Source organism: Athalia rosae, chromosome 1, assembly GCF_917208135.1.
Source record: "Athalia rosae chromosome 1, iyAthRosa1.1, whole genome shotgun sequence".
In the NCBI taxonomy this organism is placed as follows: Eukaryota; Metazoa; Arthropoda; class Insecta; order Hymenoptera; family Athaliidae; genus Athalia; species Athalia rosae.
Genome location: NC_064026.1, coordinates 24,405,961 through 24,415,848, shown reverse-complemented (window position 1 = coordinate 24,415,848; position 9,888 = coordinate 24,405,961). Strand labels below are relative to the sequence as shown.

Genomic DNA, 9,888 nt, shown 5'->3' with positions numbered 1-9,888 from the left:
AGAAAAGAGTTTTGATCGTGTAACGAAGTCAAAGATAACTTGATTTTTTATTCAAATCCAAAACCATATGTATAACGCACAATCAATAGAGTGACTTTCAATGTACATATATAATCGAATATCAACATGCAATAAATTCCTATTGATAAGTAGAGGGAAAAGGAAGGAACGGAGAAAATTTTTGAACCGCTTCGCGCGACGAAAATTTTACTTCAAAGGCCAATCAGTCCTGTAGAACGGTCATTTGTCGACCGTGGGATCACATATATATGTATATATATATATACATATATGTATAAATACATAGACGTACGTACGTACGTAAGCCGGGCGACACCTGCGACGAGAGGTCGATGAACCGATACACGATATCTTGGAACGTCCAGCGGCATGAACAGCAGCAGCAGCAGCAGCAGCAAAAGAGCCGCAGAAGGAAACATTTGCCGTACAACCGCGGGGTAACGTTCACGATGGCCAACCGCGCTACCAAAATACGCGGCCACCAGTACCACAAGCTACGTGTCCCAGTGGGTCACTGGTTCACGAGGCCCGCGGCTTTACAACGCCCCGAGGCGTCGTTTTGTTCTCCCCAGTTTTACCTGTGGCAACACGTATGACAGCTCGTTAGAACTTACGAGGACCAACGAACAGCCGGAAAGCATTTACATGCGATGATTTTTGAATAAGCAATTCCACTATATACGTATACAGGTATATCATTCCAGCTGAATTTTTGTCCACCGATATCCCTCGACATTTCCAGAGATGAAAATTTCCTGCAAATTATTTCCACACCCGCGAAATACGGTGCAGCAAGGGTAACGAAGGTTAGAAGGGAAGCGCTGATGATTACTTGAAACTTTTCATAAGTCAGACGAAAGTGTTGGAAGATGGCGAACAAAACGCACGATTAGAATTACGAAAACCCTGTCGGGGGAGTCCGGTGCGAAATGACCGGACAGAAGAGATATCGATTGATATTGGATAACGACGAAGATTTGCCGATAAATTAGCTCGAAATCATGATATCGACGACAAGTAGACCGTTGTGCGGTGCATCGCGCGCTTCTGGGCGAAAATCGGTTCAGTTCGTTGCGTTGCGTACGGGCATGATTATTGAAACCGGCATAAAGAGGTTAACTGTTGTGCTGCTAAAAATATCCCTCGTGCGAATATACTGCACGTGTAGTACGAATACCTTTAGGTAAAAGTGTGTGCAAAGGTACGTGCGAATGTGTACGGTGTACGTTGCACTAGTGCGTGCGCAAATATCTTCTGCACTTCGAACGAGAGACTCCCGCGATTCGAGTTTGCTCAATGCGATCCAAACCGCAGGAAGCATCCCCCCCACCATTATACCATTTCCATTATGCGGTATACGTGAATGTGATATGGTCAACTTGCGGAGTTCGGTCGTAGGGAACGGGTACAACCTTATCAGGATTCTCCTTAAGCAGATCGTGTTCTGAGGCAGTGTACTTTCTCGCCTCGCGATCTTCACGAAAATAATATTATAAGTAGGTAAGCGTTACCACGTGAAAACAATAACCAAATATTACGAATAAAACTTCATCAAATTGTACTTTAACACCTACCTATTAGAGCGGTATGAGAAAATATACCAAAGTCTCAACTTTTATTTATTACTCGACTTTCGTAAATGAAAAGAACCCTCCGCAGGATTTGGTGTTTGAAAATCTGCAACGCGGTCGTTTTCAAAAATTTCCATCTCTCTGAAGCATGAGACCGTATTCTTTCTCTCAAGACCCTGAATTCGGCGATAGATATATGTATGTATACGCTTTGTTTTTGTAAGATGGTAAAAAAGTAAGTGTAACTTGGGCTTTTTTTTCACCTGGCTGCGCAGATAGTACAGCGTGAACATCGCGATGGCTAATTATGCTGAGCACGTTGTTTTATGCGCGATCGAGCACTGATTTCTCTTGTATGAGGTTGTTGTCAATCCCCTCCAATAGTTACTTTGATGGAATATATGATCGGGATGCTTGATTGCCGTTTGATTATGATCAACGTTCTGAGTACACTGTAATCTTTATAAGCCGCGCGTGTTGGCTAGTTTCACTTTAACGAGAAACGATCGATCTCGTCTTCGATATACGTTTGGTACCTGACAAAGATCCCACCCGTTGCTCATGACGTATACCTGAATATAATCATACCGGGTTTTCGCATCTTCCGATCGAAAATATGGTCTCCCGTAGGTACGTACGCGTTCCATTTCGGTGTGTATGCGTATACTGTATACTCGCGATGCACCTGCCTTCGAGTCGTACCTGTTAGACCTGCGGGAGACCGTTGACCCGGGAGACACGTGCTGCAAGTTTCAGCACGTGCAACAGCTCTTTCTGCATGCGTGCAACGAACACGCGGGTAACTTGCATTGAACGGTCCTTACGAGCGTTCTACCTATATATACGTATTTACATGTAATACATATGTACAGTGAACGGAGCGAGACCGCAGTGATTGAGAAATACATCTACGGACGCGCCGCAGATGTGTGCATGATTTATTTCATCAAAGCTGCTGTAGAACCAACGCTACTTCGCGTCGATTGATTCGTATGTTCAGGTATTTCATGGATGGAACCGAAAAAGCTGAAATTTGAGCAAAACAAGTGATTGTACAATAAATTTGTTCGACCTCGTTTTGTCATCCCTAGAACTTACGGCTCGGTTTTTTTCCTGGAGTTAGAAGAATATTCTCTGGTAAAAGGTTCAACTGTAATAAATACCCTCGAACAAAGGTACCCCGAGTTCAGGGTTATTTACAACTAATAAAAGAACTGTCGAACGAACGGACTCCGAAATTCCATGAAATTCAAGTCGGATCCAGTGATGGTATAAAACTTAAGAGCGTCCTAAGTTAGGTGCTATCAATTGAAATGGAGTGTACAAAAAATTGTCGGTCCAGTGTCAAGATATTGTTGGATAAAAAATGATTCTTTGAAGTTGAAAACCCGGAGATGTGGTGAAATTTTATTTCTCAATTTGAGGGTGATCTTACCGATTTCCTTCACTGAAGCGAAAAATTAAAATCTTTTACGATCACACCTCAAGGATGGTGCGGAGGACCGAGGACTGAATTAAAGACCCAACTCGAGAGAGAGCAACGACCGCAGCTGTGTTCCAGATTCACCAAGACCTCCTCATGCATAGCCTAAATTCTAGCCGGACAGCTTCTTCTTCTTCTTCTTCCTCTTCTTCTACTTCTTCTTCTTTTTCTTCTTCTTTATGCGATCGGATCAAAGAAAAGAATAACGAGCGATTGTGTATATAGCACGCGTTTCTGTACCAATAGCGATTAACGCTATATCTGCACTACGGTCAATAAAATATGGGAAATAAAATCCATTTCGTGGAAAGAGAAACGAAGGGGAGAAAAGTAAATCCAGCAAAACGGATCGCAGACAACAATAACCCGATCGGGATCCTGTAACGGGTTATAGGTATATCGGCTAGACTTCTAGATCAAGCGTAGGCGGATCGGGTTCGACGCGTCGTGATCACCGATGCGAGGATCGGGAGCACCGGGTGAGTCTGGTTTCTCATCCCTGTTTCAACGTGCCTACAACATACATGTGTACAGCTACATAAAAATGCTATACCGTAGCAATAAAATCGTAGTTCGGTTGACGCGGTTCGGCCCCTGTTAATGCAGAGAGACGCGGATCGGCGGCGTGTAAGGCAACGTCAACGACCGCGAGAACTGCTCCGATTTTTTATCGTCCAGGTCTCCAGGCTCGCATTGTACGATTTCACGCCGTTTTTCAAAGCATTCCATCGCGTCGAGCTACCGCGCTTATATATACCGAATCATTAAATATACAAGGATTATCGTTCCGTCTCCATTAAACTCGCCCGACGATACACTTATAATGTGGGCCACTATTTTTCAACACTTTTTATATACATATACATATATGCACATCGTTCATACATCGCAAAGATCGACCACTCTTGGAACGATCTCCTCTGCGGTCGGTCCTCCATCTGTATACAGATGGTGTGCGGAGAAACGATTTAGAAAGATTTCTATTGTGAAATACCCAAATTCAAATGGTGTAATTTGGATATGTAGGTAACGATAACTCGGGACTCTCGCGCAGTGTTCTCGTCATCGAATCACGGGATCTGATATAGTCACTCCGGTGCGGGTTCAACGATTCCCTCTTCTGATAATTCGAAGGGCGGATGATGCGGGAGACCCTCACGAGGGATGTTCGGTATGTAGAGAACGTATCGTGTCAAGGACGAAGGAGCAGTTTACGAAGGAGCTTACAGCGATATGTTCTCTATCAAACGGCCGCCATCCGCAATGGAAAATTTGCGATTTGTATTCTACCGACGCTTCTAGGCGTTGAAGATACACGCTATCGCGTGGGACTTCCTCTATGCCAGTTCGGTGGTTTTGTATCTCTTCAGGGAAGCATCTGCGCAGGTAATATTCCCAAAATCCATCCAATCCGGCATGAATAATCAAAAATCTTGTTTTCAAGGCCTCTGAAATATGGTCATTGTGAAAAAGCTTGAACTATTTTGTCCTTACGGCCGAAAGACCGCCATTCGCAAAGGTCAAAGATCGAATGAAATTTCGTGACGATGGTGACCCGGCCCTGCGAATCACCGTCGTCACGTAGCATTATATCGTCCCTCAAAAAACCCCGCGAGCATGCGAGTTGCAATGCTGTGAACATAAATAAACCGCTGAAGCGATCGAACAGTACAGTGAAGGCAGTTTTCGGGCCCCACAAACACATCGCCTTACGGAGACGGTTCGAATACTTTGATAGACACGATGGATGGTGCAACTAATCGAAAGAATACGGTGTTTTGGATAGGAGCGCTTTACTTTGGGGTGTTTCTCGGATTTTCAAGATTCGTAAATGGCGGAAAAATTCAACGACCGGCGCCCCGTTTCGGTGGCGTCTTCGCGGCTGACTATGACCACGCGGAAGTTGGTGAGAAGATCGAAGAAGACGCGATCGGTTGGGCAATGCAGTAGATATTGAATTGCGGAATAAATTTTACAGGTCGGAGGATCGAGCAATGGAAACCGGACGACAAAGAGCAGCTGTGGGAACTGAGCGGACTTTATGAAGGGGACATTATGGTCCATCCGGAAGGCCGAGCGCTTTCGAAGAACGGACTTATCGACCCTGAAGCTCGATGGCCGCGCGGTATCGTGCCGTTCTATGTACAAGAGGAGGAATTCGGTGCGTGAAAAGAATCTACATTCCTGGTTTCTGGTCAAATTACGGATGTTCTGTACGGTTTTACAGATAAAGAAGGCTTGGAGGTCATAAAGGGCGCGTTGAAGGAGTACCACGAAAAGACCTGTCTTCGTTTTCGACCGTACAACGAGTCCGATAAAGATTATGTCGCCATAAAAGGTTCGCAATCGGGGTGCTGGTCGATGGTCGGACGGCATGGGAAAGGTCAAGTTTTAAACCTGAACAATCCGAAGTGTGTACGACACGGAATTGTTCTTCATGAGCTGATGCATGCCATCGGTTTTTATCACCAACAAAGCGCGGCGGACAGGGACGACTGGGTAGCAATACATTGGGATAACATCAAAGAAGGTACTTAAATGCTAAAAGTTTTTAGTTTCATCTGTTTACTTTAACTTCTTTTGTATCTACATCAGGAAGAGAGCACAACTTTAAAAAATACGACAATGCCACCGTCACGGATTATGGAATCCCCTACGATTATCAGAGCATAATGCACTACAGTTCGCATGCGTTTTCGAAAAATGGCGAGCCAACCATAACTTCGAAAGTAAGACGAATTTATCTAATTGTTAAAAAAAAAAAAAGCATAAAAGTTTTATGGCAGGCAACTCTTTCGGCCTTGCGGAATCGCAGTAGTCCGCTGCTAGGCGTAACTGTATGTGAAATCACACTCGCACTTTTCAGCGGGAGGAAAGTCAGGAGCTTGGTCAGCGGAAGGGTTTCACGGATAAAGATATTGCGAAAATCAATCTCATGTATAAGGAGGAATGCGCGGCGCGAGATTCAGAGAGCGCGAGTGAATCGAGCGAGGAAAAGGACTTGATTGGATGGCTTTTCGATTGACTAGCGAACCTATGCGGGTCTAACAAGAACGGCGAATCTGTCAAGGGGAACGCAAGCGTACTTTTACGAGCCTGAACATATTAGATTCTAGATATAACACGTATGACATGTATAATATGGAAGACCGTATTTATTGTCTAACACGAGTTATAAAAAATATCAAACTGTTTTAGAGTTAATCGATGAAATTCATCTTTACTCGCAGCGGAATGTGCATAGAAAATTGAATGCTCCAGCAACATTTATACTGTTCTATAAACTAGTCTCAGCTACTTCACAATAAACTTAAGCTTATTCTGAAATATGATTGAATGATTTCACAATTTCCTTCATTGTTTTTGGGGGTGAATATCTTCTTTAACCTGTCGGACTTTGCTGGTTGTAATACAGGAGCTGCTTCAACTCGCTAACCGCAGCCTCAGCGGCCTGTAAGCGATCGAATATTGGTCAATGATTACTTCAAACAACAAGTCCGCTTCTTGAGTATGACAGCTTTTCTTTCTTTTTTTTTTTTTTTTTTTTTTCAACAAATACCTACGTTTCGTACGATGTCTTCGTTATCCATGGTAAGACTCTCCAGGAGATTTCTGAGCGGCCTACCCCAAGCCTGTTGTAAAGCCCTGCAGCTGAATCTTCCGAGTAATCTGACTAGCGTGCAACTCCTTACCCGAAGCACACTTTGTCTATGCGTTAGTAATTTTCCAAGTTGTTCTACTGTGATACGGGACAATGTTTACTAATTTTAAGATATTCAATCTAGCCGTATCATTTTAGAAATTGCGCTTAGTTTCCTGCTTACCCGGAGCTTTGGTACGCAGAACGACTCTCTCCACGAGTTCAGCATTTTCAGGCTGACACCTTAAAACGTTGTTGAGTATAGCGACAAGGTCAGCAACGACTCGGGATTTCCTTTTTTCTAGAGTAAGTAGCTGTTGCAGGAGCGGCATACCATTCACGATGTAAACAGCGTCGCAGAACTGAGTGAGAAATTGCTCCTGCACATAAACTAGTCGGCAGAGAACCAGCATCACGCATTCGAGAGCTTGCAATTCGTCAGCAGATAAGGTTGACGCGGATCGAGTATCTGCTGTGGGAGGTGGAGTAGAGTCCTCTCCGCGTTCAGACATGAGCAGCTTGACCGCGTAAACTAGATTAGGTACGACCCTGACGTCGAGGTAGACTTGTTTAATTTTATTCAGATATTCCACGCTGACAGGAACCACAAAGGGTAGCGAAAGAAGACAAGCGACATATTCAACAACCCTGCAACCAGCGGCTGAATTTCGTAGAGGGGAGACGAACACGGAAACACAGTTTTGTTGCAATAGGGAAGCCACTTCTCCATCCATCACTTCTTCCATCGATCTTTGGAGGAATGCAACCCATTCTTCGTTTTCTATGGGCTGTTCTACTGCCCTCGGATCCCAATCCGATAATCTCACCTGCTTGCTGGCCAAATTTTCACTAAATTCTTGTTCGTAATCAAAACTCAGTCTGCTCTGCACATAGTCTCCGTTAGCACCAGGTACTTCTTCAAGTGCACATTTGAGTCTGGAACCAATCCCAGTACCATCCCCTTGTGCCTGAGAATTATTATCTGTTATTTGGTTTTCTTTCGACGTCCATCGTATGGCACTCATTCCTTTTTCGACTCGACTTTTTACTGCTTCGTCTACAACTACTGGGGGCACGGTCTCTACAGTTTTAGAATCCTTTTGTCGCCCAGGGATCGTGTTAGGGCAATCATTGTGGCAAATAGCATGATCTGCTGCAAGCAAGTCACTCCTCAATGACGCCCTTAGACTTGGATTTCCTATAAGCACATCGACGCTGGCACTAGAATCCGTCCCGCTTGGCTCACTGTGCCGGAGCACGCGACATTGTCGATTTTGACAGTAACCACGGGTCATTGGATAACGGGGCTGGGATATACAGGTCCCGCGACGATGTTCCCTCAACTGTCGTTCCTGTTCCTGTATTTTTTGCACAGCCTTCTCGAGAACTCTATCATTTGCATAGACTTGTGCGTCAGTCAGTATAACAGATATTTAATAGTATCATAACCGGAGATTTTCAATAGACTTACTTTGATTGACTCGTAGACCTCATTGCAAGATTTTTTAGCTGCTGTTGTTTAGCTCGTGCTTGACTTGCGGATAAAGGTGTTGTAAATGGTGTTGGTGCTGCACCACCAACAGTCAAGATCCTATCTTTGACAAACGGGTGCTCTAACAGGTCGGGCCATGTTAGTCGTTGGGATGGATCTTTTTGCAGTAGGCCCTAAACGATTTGAATTAAAAAATAACTGATTTCTGATGCTAACATACGTACACACAAGTTAATTCTTAGGTAGAAATTTACCTGTAGAAAGCTCTTGCAGTTTTCCGAAATATAATCTGGCCACTTGACTGCCTCAAACCGTATCAATCTAACCAAATGGAGTATGGAAGTCGTTTGAAACGGAGGAGTACCAACAACTAGCTCGTAAACTATACAGCCCAAGGACCTACCGTAGGAAGAATAATCTCTTTGTCATAAAATCGAATGAGTATTCTTACTCCATGTTATGTGATAGAATCTTTCCTATTCGTGTAAGTAATTGACTCAGTTTCACCAATTGCCAAAGATTATGCGCACCATATATCGGCGTTGTGGTCATACGGACATTCCTCAATTAGTTCCGGAGCCATATACAAAGGAGTACCTTTTATAGAAGTCAATACGTGAGTGCCGGTGCTCATACTCCGTGCAAATCCAAAGTCGCACAGCTTCGCCACTCCATTAGCTTCGAGCAACACATTCTGAGGTTTCAAATCTCTGCAAAAACAGATTTTTCGTTGTGAAGAAAGATAGTTTGAAGAGGATAGCCTGAGATATTATCATTACGTTCACCCAGAGATAAAATATAAAAAATTAATTCTTACAGACCTATGTAACACTCTGTTTGAATGCAGATAGTAAAGGGCAGAGACGAGATCACAGGCAATGACTTGTGCTCTTTCTTCTGACAATCGTCCAGCTTTTCCCAATATTTCGTACAGTTCTTTATCAGCGTATTCTGTCACTACTACGATCTGAAATTAGTGTAATAAACGCTGCATGAAATCGAGAATAAAACAATTGATCAATGAGGAAAGGTCAATCGAAGGAAGAACAAAGGTAAACTTTTATAGCTACCTCGTTTTCAGTTTCGAAAGAATCCAGCATTTGTATGATATTTGGATGATGGAGATGACGTTGAATTTCACATTCTTGTCGCAGGCTCTTCAGTTCCTTCAAAGATCGTCCACGCTATATGTTAAAATTTAATAATAGCACTTTCAGACTTCCACGAAATGCGCGCGTGCGATAAGGGGTTCCGAACATGTCAAACTCACCTTTCGTATAACCTTAAACGCTACTATCTCCCCGTCCGTTCTTTTTTTGGCTTTATAAACCTGACCGAATGAGCCTTCCCCGACTTGTCCCAGCACGTCGTACTTGTCCATAGTTTATCCGCAGATTTAACAATTTTTTCCAATATCATCGAGTACACGTTCTCGCGTATTTTGAAATAATTTTTCAAAACAATTCACTTGTATCAGTGGTTCTTACAGAGCTGCGCATGGAACATTCACTTTGGCACAATAGTTTGGCACCACCTACAGTATGAACAGGGTATTTCTAACCTACCCGACAAAAATGGTACAAACCATGGACGTATAAAATATATTATTACGTCCTCCGCACCAGCTTGGTATGAGTATCAAATCTATTAACGGTGTATACATGGCCATTATCGTTCTGTT

At 43.5% G+C, this 9,888-nt stretch overlaps 2 protein-coding genes across 3 annotated transcripts; one reads left to right on the top strand and one right to left on the bottom strand.

The window, feature by feature from the left end:
- The first annotated feature begins 2,668 nt into the window (after nt 1-2,668).
- Nucleotides 2,669-6,199, top strand: LOC105690884 (seminal metalloprotease 1). Its single transcript, XM_048648728.1, has 6 exons — nt 2,669-4,461; nt 4,520-4,981; nt 5,054-5,236; nt 5,303-5,605; nt 5,671-5,804; nt 5,942-6,199. The coding sequence occupies exons 2-6, from the start codon at nt 4,819-4,821 to the stop codon at nt 6,098-6,100; spliced, it is 942 nt and encodes a 313-aa protein (XP_048504685.1). The 5' UTR covers nt 2,669-4,461; nt 4,520-4,818; the 3' UTR covers nt 6,101-6,199.
- An 11-nt stretch (nt 6,200-6,210) lies between these two features.
- LOC105690966 (serine/threonine-protein kinase fused) lies at nt 6,211-9,735 on the bottom strand. Of its 2 annotated transcripts, none has more exons than XM_012409165.3 (9): nt 9,478-9,735; nt 9,278-9,391; nt 9,029-9,174; nt 8,738-8,917; nt 8,462-8,606; nt 8,187-8,380; nt 6,900-8,104; nt 6,639-6,814; nt 6,211-6,526 (listed from the first exon to the last, which is right to left on the bottom strand). In XM_012409165.3, exons 1-9 carry the CDS (start codon nt 9,586-9,588, stop codon nt 6,458-6,460), a joined length of 2,340 nt encoding a protein of 779 aa, XP_012264588.2. In that variant the 5' UTR covers nt 9,589-9,735; the 3' UTR covers nt 6,211-6,457. The 2 variants fall into 2 exon arrangements, with proteins under 2 accessions (XP_012264588.2, XP_012264589.2); XM_012409166.3 differs by having other exon boundaries at nt 6,639-6,811.
- Nucleotides 9,736-9,888: the final 153 nt, after the last annotated feature.

Excerpts from the sequence above, each read along its gene's own strand:
- LOC105690884 (XM_048648728.1), top strand. The coding sequence starts at position 4,819 with ATGGATGGTGCAACTAATCGAAAGAATACGGTGTTTTGGATAGGAGCG. Across the intron at positions 4,982-5,053 it reads CTATGACCACGCGGAAGTTG|GTCGGAGGATCGAGCAATGG; the intron begins GTGAGAAGATCG and ends TAAATTTTACAG. Across the intron at positions 5,237-5,302 it reads TGTACAAGAGGAGGAATTCG|ATAAAGAAGGCTTGGAGGTC; the intron begins GTGCGTGAAAAG and ends ACGGTTTTACAG.
- LOC105690966 (XM_012409165.3), bottom strand. The coding sequence starts at position 9,588 with ATGGACAAGTACGACGTGCTGGGACAAGTCGGGGAAGGCTCATTCGGT. Across the intron at positions 8,918-9,028 it reads TCAAACAGAGTGTTACATAG|AGATTTGAAACCTCAGAATG; the intron begins GTCTGTAAGAAT and ends CTGTTTTTGCAG. Across the intron at positions 6,527-6,638 it reads ACGAAGACATCGTACGAAAC|GCCGCTGAGGCTGCGGTTAG; the intron begins GTAGGTATTTGT and ends GATCGCTTACAG.